The 15,523-nt window shown below is 35.9% G+C and overlaps 1 protein-coding gene across 3 annotated transcripts in view; it reads right to left on the reverse strand.

Annotated features, from left to right (window-relative positions):
* The window catches only part of ADGRB3 (adhesion G protein-coupled receptor B3), a 442,842-nt gene that overhangs the window by 203,971 nt on the left and 223,348 nt on the right, over positions 1–15,523 (reverse strand). For all 3 annotated transcript variants that reach the window (XM_031057612.1, XM_014307289.2, XM_031057611.1), the window contains exon 12: positions 11,817–11,925. In XM_031057612.1, coding sequence (XP_030913472.1) covers positions 11,817–11,925 — 109 coding nt within the window. The remainder of the gene's footprint in view (positions 1–11,816; positions 11,926–15,523) is intronic.

A 15,523-nucleotide genomic window follows, 5' to 3' on the forward strand; every position in this document is an offset into this window, starting at 1 on the left:
AGAAGTTGTCCCATTTTTGAATGTTATGCCCTGTTGACATGCAGTCTCTATGACTTAGCTTTACAAGAGTTTGGGCTATGTATAATTTTAACTTCTGAAAATTATTTCTAAGTACAACCACAAATGTAAAATAGATGATGCAGTATAAAATCACCAGCCATGTCTTCCAGCAGTGGAACTATTCATCCAAGAAACAGGTATAAGTTCAATTTGGCAGTGCTAAATGACATTCATTTTGCAGAAATTAACTTTTCTTTGTGCATTGTTGACTGTGAATGGAGACCATTATTTTTCATTGCCTAGATAGTGATGCAATTTTCAAAGCTAAATGAGCATTAAAAACATTCATTCCATGCTTCTGCAATGAACAATCTAAGATACCTAATGGCAAAACGAGACATTCCCTTTAATCTTTATGAACATATTCTATTCCCTTGAGGTTAAAATGAGCAAGGAGGGGATAGGCTTGCTATATTTTTGATAAATGTTTTTTCACAAACAGGAGAAGTCTTGTGTGTGTAGATGCAGCAGCCTGCCTGCTTGCCAATCCCTGAAGACAATCATCCTGATGACTGTCCCACAGCTCCTTCCCTTTGGGCAGGTCGGTCTCTTTTCATTCCTCTGTTATTGGAGGTAAGATTTTGGCGCCAATATAGGGGAAATATGTTTCACCAAGGGGCACAATTCATACACATATGGATGTGTTTCCAAGTACTTGCCTTTGATATCAGCTCACATTCTGGTTATGCTTCTCTACAACAGGACCCCAGACAGGATTTTCTGGAGAAGTAGCTGTACCAATATACTATTTTCCCATAGGTGTTCTTGAAACCTATCTCATTTTAAAATACTTGACTACTGAGTAACAGTAGACAGCAAGAGGCCATAAGATTTTACTAACAATGTGTTACAAAAAACCAGCATATAGCTAACCCTGCTACTAATTAAAGTAACTGGTGACCTAAGCGGAACATCTTATATGTTAAAAAAAAAATCCACAAAAAAATAGTCATTAAATAACACCATAAGCATTGAACCACAGATTATATGAAAAATCTTTCAAGCAATGAGATCAAATATCTTTTCTAGAAGACCATTTCCCAACCTATATGCATAGAAGATTTACAGAATATTGCTGCCTAGGGCTGATTACATGTCTCCATGATTCTAGAGAGTGTTTGTTTTAACAAAAAAAGAAAAACAATCACAAGAAAAACAATATCAAGCTATTTGGTGCCACTGCAGGTGATTTAACTATTTGTGCATGCATCCAGTGCCATTCAATCACTGCAGGCCACAGAGCTGTACCACATATTTTGAGTGAGGAAAAGTTCTTTCTCTGTCTCCTTCCCACTGTAACGGGGCTTAGAGCATGAAAAAAAAATAAAATGTATATTCATCTGTAGTAGAACAAACCTCTGATTTTTTATCACAATTCTTATCAAAGATTCATTATCTCTACCTTTAGACAGAGCAACAAATGAGGTCCTAAAACTCATACGTGAAGCCAAGGGAAAGAAAAACTTGCACTGCCAAATGGATTAACTCATGGGTTCAGAAATCACAAGGCACAAAATATGCGTTAGAAATTTCAGGCCCTGTTGGTGATGTTAGCCCACCCAGTACATGGACCCTTTGGGATGCTTTGAGCTGATCTTACTGACACTTAGCTCTGTTGGCCCTTATCAAAGTCTGACCTTAACAGAATGGCAGAGATATATGCAGTCTCTTAGTTCTATATACTGAAGTCCAACTCTCCACATTGAAAAAAGATATAAAAATTACACTTACAGAAACACAATTGTGCTGAATTATATCTGCATATGTTTACATGGCTTTGAAGCTTGACCTCAATATCTGACAGTCTCACTTCCAAAATAATTACTACCATAAAAATACTTTTATCTGATATTATTAGTCCACTAACACCCTCATGAAACTGACTCAAAAAATGAAATATTTCTCTCCAGTTCATTACCTCAATTGTTAGGCTACTTTCAGGCCACGCAGATCTTTACCACTTTTTGGAATTAAAATCTAGTCATTACCAAGGAAATAATACTTTTTCAATACAGCAAGCTGATTTGTCTAATATTAAGCATGGAAGTTTTTCCCCTCCTTTTTCTGGTTTATTGCTTGGTTGGTTGACTGTTTGGTTGTTTTTTTTGACTCTTTAGATTTTTATTGTTGTTGCTGTTTCTATTGCTGGGGGTTAATTTTTTTTTTTTGGGGTGGGGGGGGAGGGGGTGTTGTACTTTTATTCTTTATTTGTTTGGGGTTTTGTGGTTTTTCTTGTTTTCTCTTTCCTTGCCCTTGAAAGGCCAGGAAATGAAAAAGAGCTTTGGCAGTATGCCATATCATTAGCTTGGTATAAACTGCGTTAAGTCCATATTCACAATGGAGCTTTTGGCAATACACCTGTTTCTGACACAGTGCTAGTATTAGTCAGAGCTAATAGCTGGCTTTACTCCTATTTTAACTGACTTATAATTTTGGGGAGTTTAATTCTATTTAGTTTTCCTTCTTTCATTTTCAATATTGAGTGAGTAAAAAAATGCTGCAGAAATAATTAAAACTGGGCCTGAACTTTGCTATTTGCAGTACTTAGCCACACCATCTCTAGCTGATGTACTACCAGATGATGGCTGGACACTCTTGTGGTAACACTTTCAGGGCCAAAAAACCCCAGAATGAGTCATCAATCTGTGCAGAATTGCATCTTGTTATTATACTATGGTACTCCTGTTTAAGGAAGGACTGTATTGTTTGAAATATCTTGACACTACACTCAGTGAACATGATTGTTGCCACTTGGCACTACCTTACTGTGAAATGAACTCTCTGGGGTGTGCATTGATTCCATTACTGCATTCATGTAAAATTACCACCACGGATGCTTAATTTCTATCCCCTTAAGCCTCATTCTACCTGGAAATTGTTGGAAGGCACCTAAAGGTCCGCCTGTCTGAGGCAAAGGAGTGAATAAGGTCAGGTATTTAATTTCTCAGGTCAATAGCTAAATACACCAGTTAAAAAATGGCCTGTCATATAAATTGATTTCTCTAAAAAACAACACCTTTTAATTGCTCACCTCAAGAAACAGAATTATTCAGAAAGGAGTTTGCAGAGGCAGAAATTTAGAAATGATACAACAATATGAGATACATAGATACTGTAAAAAGGAATTCCACAAATGGGCTGTAGATACTACTTTCTTTTTCATTTGGAGACATTTTTTTAATGAGACAAGAGCCTGTATGTTGGCATTTTTCATAGCTTCCATTTGTTTAGAATGTTTTACTCAATATAAGGTAGAGAAGGGAAACACTTTCAATTATTCTAGTTTTCATCGCACCCATTTAAAAATACTGAATGATTAATTTATTTAGCTTTATCTTTAAGGTTACTTAAGAAACTGAATACACAAAACTAACTACAGAATTGTGACTATTACTAAGAGTACAGCTAGGGAATCAAGTTAGGTTTTTATCCCAATTTGTGAAGACTGATAAAGATTCATACAGTAGTTTTCTTCATATTTGGAATTTTCAATCTTAAGTAAGAGTTGTATTTTCTCAGGATCATTGAGTATGCAGGTTTAGAAAAGAGTGAAAAAGTCTAGTCTTTTATGCTCTGCTCACAGCAAGTTTTCAGGGAACGTGAATCATTTAATAAGCTTATTTTATACTGAGAAAGAAATATGAGCTCTTGAGCATTTACTTCAGGCATTAAGTCAGATGCTGCAGTGAGTGAGACCTTCAAAGTGTGCATGAAGTCTTTCCCCTTTAATCAGTGGAGAAAGCTTGAATCTTCTGAAAGCCAACATATTGATCTGATCAAGGAATTGCTGAGACTGCTGCAAAGGAAATTATATGAATATATATAGAGCAGAAGTATTAAGAGTATAAAAATTTGCAATTGACCTTTCTCTGTAGTTTCCCTATTCTTTTATCTATTTTTTCTCTTCTGGAAGCCTTTAGCTATGGATTGTTACATATGGTTTGAGCAAGTAAAGAATACAGAAACAGGAGAGTGATACTGGCAGTGTGTAAATCCTAGGACTTGAAGGATTTCTTGAGAACTGAAAAGAAAATGTGATAGGTGTTCCCTTTCACATAAGTAGGCATCTGCTCAATCAACAGCATAGAGGTTTGGGGCAGGAAAGACTGATGGCCTACATCCGAGTGTGAAACAAAGAGGATGAGAACCAGAAGCCAAAGTCATGAATGAAAAAAAAATATGTGGCAGAAGACAGAACTTAGAACTTCTCTGACCACCATGTTTTACAATCCAAGAGCAAGAGTGTGACCAACTGTGATCCACAGGACAAGGAGAAAAGCATGAATTTTGCCTGGGAAGACTGTTTTCTCACCTGGCCTATTCCCTGGATGATTCCTTGACATGTTTACATATTTACATATGAAGTAGGACACACTACAAGGAGTGATTCCTGTTTACCTTCTTAAAGGAGCAGGTACAATTCACACAGTTGCTTGAAGGTGAAATTTTCCTTTGTGAAAACATGGGGTACTCTGGAATAATTTGATGGAAACAGGAGAGAAATCTGAAGGGCTATTTTGGGGCCACACTACAGGATCTGAATTTTTATTTGTGTGATAGGTGCAACTTTCTTTGCATTAAGAGAAAATGTTGAAATATTAGCAGCTGAACTTTTATTAACTATAAATACCCACTTTGAAATCTACACTGTGCTTTAGCACTGCACAGACTCAGAACAAGAAGTAATTTAATTACAAATGAATTCTGAGTATCTGTGTATACATTTATTGAAATACTTGTTTCCTTGCTGAAATTTTAGACATTTTATTTATACATTTGTACAAGTTAATATCATCTGTGGCTTTTTTTCTGTTTTCTTTAACATATTTGAAAAAAGACCCTTTCCACATTTTAAATAAATTTGGTCTCTTGGTATATTTTAGGCCAGCATGACATTTGTGATATATGAGTCAGAGGATCTCAAGTGCTGCATTGAAGACACACATCACTAATTCTAATACAAAAAAGATAAGCAGACTAACGCAGACGCCATTCAGATAAGTAAACAAAGCATATACTGTGAACAAGTATCTAGAAAGTATAAACGGGATTTACAATTTACAAGATGTAAAAGTCTTAGACTGGGATAAGGTGAATGAACTCACAATAACAGACACCAATCCAGCTTGCTTATTTTCTAGCATTCCCAAAGCTCTGCATGTGTACCATTGGTCATGTCTTATGGCTAGAGTAGGTACATTTTCTGAAAGCTCCTTTGGTCACAAACATTTCTAAGTGTCTCTAGCTAGGACTGGAAAATTTTAAGATACACTCCATATGCCTGCAGGATTCTTTTGTGTTTTCCTAAAATTTCACGGACATGAACATGGAATGGGAGATTGAAGGTATAACAATAAGGTATGCAAAGAAAGTAGACAATGGGCACTTTCAAAACATCTTCTGCCATATGGCATCCTAGACTGTCTGCGAAGGCAGAAATCAGACTTTGTTTCCTGCCAACATTTATAAAACTTATGTAAGCAGCTCAGTTTCAAGTTTTAAAAGAAATGTTAATTACTATACTAAATCAGATTACTCATCAGAGTACCAGTGTCACAGCAGCCATTTTTAAGTTGAGAGATAACAGGTTGTTAAAAGTTGATTTATGCATGGAAATATGGTTTACACCTCTTCATTTTTTCATATAATATTATAGCTAACTGCATCTACCATGTAGAAACACATCTGCTTGTTCCTATTTTGTACCTTGTAGGACTTTGACTTCATGCTTAAGCAGAATTAAATGTGCTACAATAGAGTTAGGAATCTTCATTTTTTCCTGTGAGCAAAATTAAACAGAGATGTCAGCCTAGTTTCGCTTTGTATTCACTCTTCAGCTGTGTACATGCAGTCCCTTTTGACAATCTGTTCTCAAGTATCTGTTGTAATAAGTCCAACTCTCAATCTGATTTTTAATTATTATACTTTATTTATTTTTATTATTTTATTTGGGTTTTTTGATAATTCAGCTCTGATTCTCTCTGTGTTCACAGGTTTTATTGACTTACAAAAAAACACTCTTCTTTGCTTTAGATGACCTGAATCATTGAAATATGAGCTAGTCATTAGGCTGCCTTTACAGCCAGTGGCAGAACTTTCACAAGGCAATCCATGCCCTTATTTTAGATGTCTGAGATGATATGAATTGCTCTCCTCAGCAGTGCTCTCCCTTGACTTTAAAGGAAGCTTAGAGTGACTTTGGCAAATTTTGTGATACTTAAAGTAAGTAAAATGAATCAAAGACATATAATCTCAATTTAAAAGAGTGTTGCAAGTGATAGCTACTGAAAACTGAAAAAAAAATTTCTCTATTTTCTTTAGACTGCTAGTTTTGCACACTAATGCTGTTATTTTCTCTGAATGACTTGATCTACTCCCTCTTAAATGCTCTGTCAAGACTGAATTTAATATGGCAGTGTATATCCTCTCCTTTTCATTTTGCTGTACCTCCTGGAAATCTTCAATCTTTCCCACCTTTGACTAGTCTAAGTAACTTTTTGATATCTGCACATTTTATAAAACTACTGATCATTGAAACATCCACATTCATAAAATGAACATTAACAGAAAGTGGCTTTTCACATGCTGAAAATTCTCATTTGTTTTTTCCTTTCAGTTCTAAATAACAGCCATGACAAAATATTGCTCTTCAAGATTATTTGGGTTTTTATTAATATCATTCTAGAGCTATAAGCTTGGTTTTTGACAACAGAATGTCCTTTAACTATGTTTTTGGCTGCTGCTCTTAGGGAAATTTATTTGACAACACTGGGAAAATTTCCCCTTACAAAAGAATCTGAATCTGCCATAGAAATACGTATCCCCTAATATTGCTCTCTATTTCCAGTTCCACATTCCACCTCTATCTTTAAAGACAGCTGTGCCTGTGGCACCCCAATATTCCAGTTAGAAATTTCCTTTTCAAGTCAAAGGTTGAATATTTCTTAATAGCAGTTCACCCACCTTTTATTACATATCTTCAAAACTCTTAATGCTTCACCTTGATGAGAACTCAAATCAGCCAAAGCACTGAGATTATCTGCTCAGGTCTTTAGTGTTCAGAGAAAAATTCAAAAGGCTATTAAAAGCCAAGGTTAATTCTTTAATCTGAAATCAGGAACTTATCTTTAACACAGACAAAACTGAAAGCTATTAGTTAACAGAGAATGGTAACATGGTTTAAAAGCTTTTGTCCCACTGCATGTTGTATCCTTGCAGGTGGGTCTGTGCTTTCAGTGAATTCAGGGACACTGAGAGAGTGAAAGCTTCTGTTTGTTCACACTATCATTTTCGTGTGCCTGCTCAGCTGGTCTGGAGGAGGAGGAGGTGGAGGAAGAAGAAGAAAAAGAGCAGGATGAGGAAGGAGACTTCTACCTCCCATCAGAGGCTTTTATTTCACCTAATCATTTCTTAAAGGAGTGGAGATAATAGAGTGCAATGATATACATATACCATATACAAAACACATACCATCTGTCCCCACCATGCACAAACAAAGTAAATTGTTGCTTTTACATTTGTTATGTTTTTCGTAGTGTATTTGCTATCCTTGAGAGGAAAGCTAATAGGAGATGGGCCTTGCTTTAATGGAAATGCATTTGAATTGACTGAGCTTCCCCAATAAAGTACAGATATTGTATTATCTGGATTTGAAACCAGTCTTTGATGTTTTGTTCAGAACAAATGAAAAATTTGTGTTAAAAGCCATCACAATGAAAAGTTTAACAGGGGCATGACAACTTTTGGTCTTAGCTATTTTCAAATGTATTATAATGTGATTTGTGATAGCCTACTGTATAGTTAATGTACCTTTCATCACTTCCCCTTTGTCATGAATTGAGAATGTGCAATGGAAATTCATTGCAGCGTGGCCGTTTAGCAACTTTTTAAGCTACAACTACTTGTTTCTGTGTCTTGAAAGAAAGAGAAAATAAAATCCCCTCTGTGGAAAATCTCAGGGGATTAGCATATCTGTGAAACACAATTAGGGGCTCAAATTTTACATCAACTACTATTCAATTAGAAATATTATTCAATTGGCAATGAACTTATAAACTGAAATTAGTAGAAAGAAACCAAGAACTCACTGCTTTACTGTTAAATTTGCAACAAAATTTGATTTTTTTTGTGAAGTAGTTCATATGTAGCTCATATTTAGTTCATATTTATAGTAATTTTTCTGAACTTTAAAGTGATTTGAAAATGAAAACACAGCAAAAAGCATTTAAAGCATATGAAGATGCTGAGGGAATATTTTACGGTAAATAACTATTGATTCAACAGGACCCCCGTGAGCCTCACATCTGTGCCTGGAAATCTTATAGAAACTATTCTAAGGCAAATGGAAGACAGGGAGGTGATTAAAGACAGCAACACAGCTTCACCTTGGGCAAGTCTTGCCTAACCAACTTAGTGGTCTTCTGTGATGGAGTGACTGCATCAGTGGACAAGGCAAGAGCTACAGATTCCCTCTGGACTTCTGTAAAACCTTTGACATGGTCCCAACAACACCCTTCTCTCTAAATTGTAGAGGTAAGGATTTGATGGGGGGACTCTTTGATATATTAGAATTTGGTTGGTCACATCCAGAGGGTAGCAGTTCGTGGCTCAGTATCCTGATGGGCACTCGACAAATGGTGTCCCTCAGGAGTTTGTGTTGGGACAAGTACTGTTTAACATCTTCATCAAAGGTATCAAATGTGTCCCCAGCAAGTCTGTAGAAGGCACCGAGCTGAGTGGTGTGGTTGACACACCTGAATAATGGGATCTGGAAAAGCTCAAGAACTGGGCCTATGGGAACCTCAAGAGGTTCAACTACTCCAAACGCAAGGTGTTGCACTTGGGTTGCTGCTACACAACCCCTGGCATCAGCACAGGCTGATTGAGACCAGCCCTGAGAAGGAGGACGCAGCGATACTGAGGGACCAAAAGCTAGACCTGAGTGCTTGCAGCCCAGAAAGCCAGTTGTATCCTAAGCTGCATCAAAAGCAGGGTGAGGGAGGTGATCCTGCTCCTCAACTCTGGTGAGTCCCCACCTGCACTGCTGCAGGCAGCTCTGGGGTTCCCAGCACAGGAAGGACATGAATCTGTTTGAGTGGGTCCAGAGGAAGGTCAGAAAAATGATCAGGGGGCTGGAGCACTGTTGCTATGAGGACAGGTTGAGAATGTTGGGGTTCTTCTGCTTGGAGAAGAAAGGGCTTCAGGTAAACCTTATTGCAGCCTTTCACTATTTAAAGGGGGCCTTTAAGAAAGATGAACAAACTTTTTAGTGGGCCGTTGAAATAGGACAAGGGGTGATGGTTGTGACCTAAACAGGATAACTTTAGACTAGATATAAGGAAAAGATTTTTTACAATAAGGATTGGTAAACACTGAAACAAGTTTTCCAGAGAAGTGGTAGAAGATATCCCATCCCTGGAAACATTCACAGTTACATGCCACAGGGCTCTGCACAGAGCAACTAGTGAGTTGAAAATGTATCTGCTAACCCAAACTGTTCTATGATTTTATTCTATGAACTATTGGGTTTTTCTATTTAAAGATTAATACAGTTAAAATTTGGGTCTCATTTATGCACAATATCCACTGCCTGAATTAAATGTGTTTGTCAACTTAAAAGAATTGTTATAGATAAGATTTCACATATTTATAAACTCTTGTTGGTATAGAACAATTATTGCTGACCAGTCAAAAACTGCCTAGTTTATTCTTTTCAGTTGAGATCAACTTAAATATTTCCTAAAACCCACACATACGCAGTCAGACAGTTATGCCAATGCCCTGAGGACACCTATACTAAAACTGAATTATTCCAGATACATTCCTTTCTTGTTAGTGAAAATAAGAAATTATTCCTTACAGATAACAGCCTTCTGTCTCCATCTCAGCATGTCACCTGAGCTCAAGTATTCTGATCAATGATTTGCACCACAGTGACCCTGCCCTTTTTTGATGGCTGACCGAGCATGGGGTGGATAAACTCATGCCAATACATCAAGGCTCAGAGCTAGGAAGTCAGATTAAACCTATAAATTCATTTCCAGTTTTCACCACTCATTTCTCAGTTTTTTTCTATTCCTTTGATGGTTTTATAGTTAAGAACAGACCTCTTGAGTGCCTAAAAATATCTTATATGTGGGAAGAGGAAGATAATCAAAAGAAAGACTGTAAAGATTCTGCAGTTATCTAAACCAGCCAGTGCACAGCAAAGTTTCTGATCCAATTGGAATGTTGTTGCTGTTTCCCATGTGAAGCCATGAAGATGTAGAGACATAGATTATTTGAATGCACCTTCTTAATCTGAATGCATTTGCCTGTTTGATATTTTTTTCCACATTTTTCAGAGGACAAACAGATTAGACTGTACTACAATGTACCAAGCAGCACGGACTGTGTGCTTTAAATAAGTTCAACTTTTTATTTTGTCAGAAAATTTTCATAGAACAAACATTTCAGAAAAGATACTTTCCTTTATAAATTTGTAGAGGGTCTAGCACAATGAAGGACTGACAACTGGAAGAAGCTTTAAGTGGTATTAAAGTGCAAACAGTAGTACCACAAAAATAATAAATCACTGGTTAAAACCCTACTGCAATGTTTTAAACATTTTAAGGCTGACAGAGTTCTTTTTGGGGAGTTCTTTGAAATGTTTCCAGTACAAGGTTGTGCCTTATAGTACTGTCACTCTGTAATATGAACTAGACAACAATAATAAATATTTATTATTGTAGAGCAGCAAGCTAAATATTCAATAGGGACAATCCAACATTTTCCCTGCTTTATTCCACCAATTAATTTCAAAATGACCATATTTTCTTAATCATTCTAATGACTTGCTGAAAAACTGGCATATATGTGCAGTAAGATGCTAACTTAATATCTGAAAAAATGTATTAACACCAGAAGTTTTGCTATCAGACAATACATATTTCAGATTTATTCCTTACATACAATTTCCTAATACTTTCCTGGCACTATAAAAATGCAGCTACAGCAGGTTAATTGAATAAAAAAGGTACAAAAAAAGACAAAATTATTAGAGAATATATTTTCAAACAGATTTTTAAGTTTAATTTTTAAAAAAAATGCTTTCATTCCATCTCATTTATAAGTACTAATAAATGTAATTGAGTTGCCAGGTATTTTTATATTTGATGTTTGTTATTATATGACTATTACCAGGCAACTCTCCAGTGGCAAAAACAAAGTTTGAAAAATAAATCTAAATAAATTTTTGAAACTTTTACACATAGAAAAACTAACATTAACAAATTCTATGCTTTAATTATTTTGGCAACTAATGTATATTTTTTAAAATTATTGTTTGTCTACATTGACTATTATCACACCATAACATGTGCAAAGACTTTTTTTATTAAAATATTAAAAGACAATGTCAACAAAATAAACACTTCTCACGCTATAAACTATATGAATTTTAACTCAATTAGCACAATTTCATAAATTAGCATTTGAAACACTACATATCCTGGAAACACTCTAAAATCTACCTACAGTTCATAGCATTCTGGTGAGTATTTTCTTAATTTTGATTCTAAAACTTTGCATTTGATCTTGAGATATAATTATGAAGAAATCTGACATGTAAGCCATTCTGCATGTGCTAAACCAAAGAGGTGATAAATAAGCAACAGATAATCTGGAATATGATAGAAGCAGCAACTCTATAGTACATACTTGGAACTTCTGATTTTCAATAGGTCATAAATTTGATAGAAGAAATTTCTATTTCTTACCTACATTTCCAGTCATTAAGTATGAATTCTGAAAGTCCATCATTCCCATTCCAACAATGTGTATAAAATCTTCAATCACCTGCATTAACTCCACTGAACCTGGATAGATCTAACAAAGGAAGGGCAGACATGACATTTACTATAATATCAAAATGTCTACAGCTGCAAATTCAAATAAAATCTAAATGCCATTGAAAGCAAATTGAGAAGCAACAGTCAAACAGATATAACAGTCTGTTTATATCCTCATACTACTTCCCATAAAGTTATGTGAAATCAACTCTGTGCTGGAACTGTGGAAAATGTTTCCGCTAAGTCACTGCACTTCTCAAAAACTTAGTGGCCATTACTTTCACTAATGGTTAAAGCATTTCATATTACAGAACAACTCTAATTAAAATATTCTTTCTTCCTCTGAAGATATCTTCAGTAACTTCAGAACTACTGATACAAACAGTAATGCAAATCTTACTGTGGCCTTGCCAGTATGATATCCCTTGCTGCATTAGTCAACATGTAATTAAGTTAAATTATTACTGGCACTACTATTTTCATTGCTGATATGGAGTAGCAGAATCATAGAATATTGGAGGTTAGAATGGGCCTGTGGAAATCATCTAGGTCAAGCCTCTGTGGAAAGCAAGATCAGCTCTAGCAAGTTGCCCAGGAACACACACAGCTGGATTCTGAATGTCTCCCAGGAAGATGACCCCAGTGTTTATCTGCACAACATGTTCTATCATTCAATCACTTCCACTCCCACTTTTTCTTATACATGAATGGCCTTTTCTGTAATTTATTTTTTGTGCCTTGTTTTTTATTCTGTCAACAGACACCATTGAGACTTGGCTCAGTCTTCTTTACTCTTTTCCCTTTCAAGAACTTTTAATATTGTCATGTTTCCAAGCAAAAGAGTGTCAGCTATTTCAGCCTATCCTTGCATATCTAATGCTCTACTCCCCTAAACAACTTTATGATATTTTTCTGGGTTCATGCCATTACTTTTTGTCTTGTACGGAGGAGCCCAGAACTGCACAGAATAAACTAAAATAAATTGCAGTAGCCTTGGCATTGCTAATGTAGCCTCTCAATTTGGCTTTTAAAATTATAAAACAACATTTTCAAAAAATAAAATTTATTTGCAAAGCTGTAAGCTTTTAAAAATAATTTTTAAAGCTTTTTAAATTTTTAAAAAAGAATTTTTAAAGTTTTAAAAATAATTTTAAAAATATTAAACATTTTCTTTAATATTTAACAATAATACAATAAGGATTCATCAACAAAAAAGCATTAGAGATGTAACAGTTATTAATATGACTAAAAGTTCTGTTCATATCACATACATAAAAAAATATTTGGTTATTATTGCCTGTTATGAATGAGACAATTTTCAGTAAGAGAGTGTCATGCAATAGAAAAAAATAACAGATGACCTGTTCATGGTGTTTTTTTCTTCATACCAGTGAAATGTCCAAATTTCACTTTATAAGCAATATTCAACCCATTTTTTCCACTACTGGGACTGCAGACTAAAAAAGCCCTACAGAGCTATAAATTCCAGCATGCTGCACTCCATCTTCATCTTGCTCTATCTATCTAGATCCACAGTTGTTAGGTTCAGAATAGTGAACTTTTTTGCTTTGTTTTCTGCATGGATCTGTTAATAAAAGGTAGGGTAGTAATACTGTTTTGAAGAAGAATTTGTTGTGATAATTATGATCCTAACAGGTTGCAAATGCTGCTGCAGGTGACAGAGACTTAATGTCTATCTTCTTGAGGATGAATTACTGAGGTCGTAAGTGTGGTTTTTGCATCCATCTCATTCAAAGCACACATACTGACAGATTATGTACTAAGGAAAAATGTCAGATTTTTTAAACTCTCGTTCTTGCATATAAAATTGTATAGTAATAAACTGTTGAGCACTCAGTTGAGCAGGTATTCTGGGTTTTTCTGAAGTACTGAATCACTGGTTAATCAATAGGATGCTGGCAGATCTTGATGAAGAATATGCAGAACAGCTCCCATGTTTTGAAACTCCAGTATAAACTTACACATTGTGGATTGAAATGGCTTCCTGTGAGCAGTGCTTTACATCAGCTCTCAAAAAAAGGCAAGTATTAAAGTGAGTGCTGCTTATCTGAATGGTATATAACCTGTAATTAATGGATATTAACTGTTGGCATTTCAGCTAGAAAAACACTTGTGTTGAGGCATTGCAGCTGTATACTTGATTGAAAGTCAGCAATTTGCTGACAGTGAGTAAGATTTTCTTTCCAGCAAAGAATCTAGAAAACAGGCTAAGAGATCTATGCTAACAGTAGCTGTGGAGTTTAAGAAAACTGTGCAAGCTGGCAAAAAGGTTGGTCAGACTGCACCTAGGTTTGCAATGTTTTATTATAGAAAATTAAGCTGAGTGGCTGAACCAGAAACAGAATCACCTTTATTCACTAGTGCCTGCCCACTCCTGCAAGCTGTTATGAAGAGCTATTTGCTTCCAAGGTTACTTTGAGCCTGCTTATCTAACTGCATAAGAACAGTAATAAGACTTGGGGCATTGGGGGGGTCATTTCTCAGTGGTCTAAAATTTAGTGAAGCCTCTAGCTTTGCAACCAGGAACCTATGGCCCCAATACTCCTGGGTTCAGCTCATCTTGGTTCTTTTGGGTTTCTGCTGTACCTAGATCTGTGAGACAATGATTTACCAGGCAGAGAGAAGGAGGAAAAGTAGAAACAACTTGTTCCCTCTCTGTTTTTCAACACTGCTCCTTCTACGAGCAGCAGTGAAAAGAGGGAACTGGAAATTTACTGTTGCCTCTTTGTCTCCACATTCTCAGAATTTCCTCTTAAGTAAGTGATGTCATTGCCAAATCTCCAGCATCAGATGGCTGACATGGCATGGGTAAGCAGGCAAGATGGAGGCAGAAGACAAGGTTGATAACATAGGAGTGGTATCATGTCTGTTTATTAGTAGGGCTAAAATAATTGCTTCATATTGGTTTCCTTATCTTGGTGCTGTTTATGGAAACTGCCCACATGTATGTGCTTTTGCTGCTTCCATCTATCACTGCTAAAGAAAATGACACACTTTGTCTATTTTTGTATCTGGCTCTTTTAGAGAGGAACAGGAAAACAGGAAAAGAAAAAATATGATTCCCAGCTGAATTGTAATGGGTCAGCTGCAGTGTCATGTGCCTACTGCAAGGTTTGAATTAGTAGTGAAAAGGCCTGATCTTCCCTTTCTCAGTGATATCATAAAAATGAACTTACAGAACTGAGGGTAAATAGCTTCAATGATCTTGAAGTACCTTGTGATTTATTAGGAATGACACAAAAAGTGAACAAAGTTCAAGTATCTATAGAACACAGTCACAATGACTACACAAGAGTAGAGCACAGATCTATGTAAGCTATTTTCTTGCCTTTGAGAGGAGCAAAAAGCTGATATCTAAGGAAGAGCATAAGGGGGCAGGAATATAGTGATACTTGCTTGGAAAGTCTTGCCCAGCCTTTTTTTGCCAGAAGACTGCCTTATGCAAAACCATTGTTTCTCTTCCATAAATTTGCCTATTTACCTTTTTAACTTGCGTCCTTTCAGTTGCAAGAAGTTCTACAAGGTAGCCTTCAACAGAATAAGTATCTTCTGTATTCATTCTGAATCTGCCACTATTTTGATGTCCTTTAGTTATTTTACAAGAAGCACAAAAG

This window comes from Geospiza fortis, unplaced genomic scaffold (assembly GCF_000277835.1).
Source record: "Geospiza fortis unplaced genomic scaffold, GeoFor_1.0 scaffold264, whole genome shotgun sequence".
NCBI classification, from domain to species: domain Eukaryota; kingdom Metazoa; phylum Chordata; class Aves; order Passeriformes; family Thraupidae; genus Geospiza; species Geospiza fortis.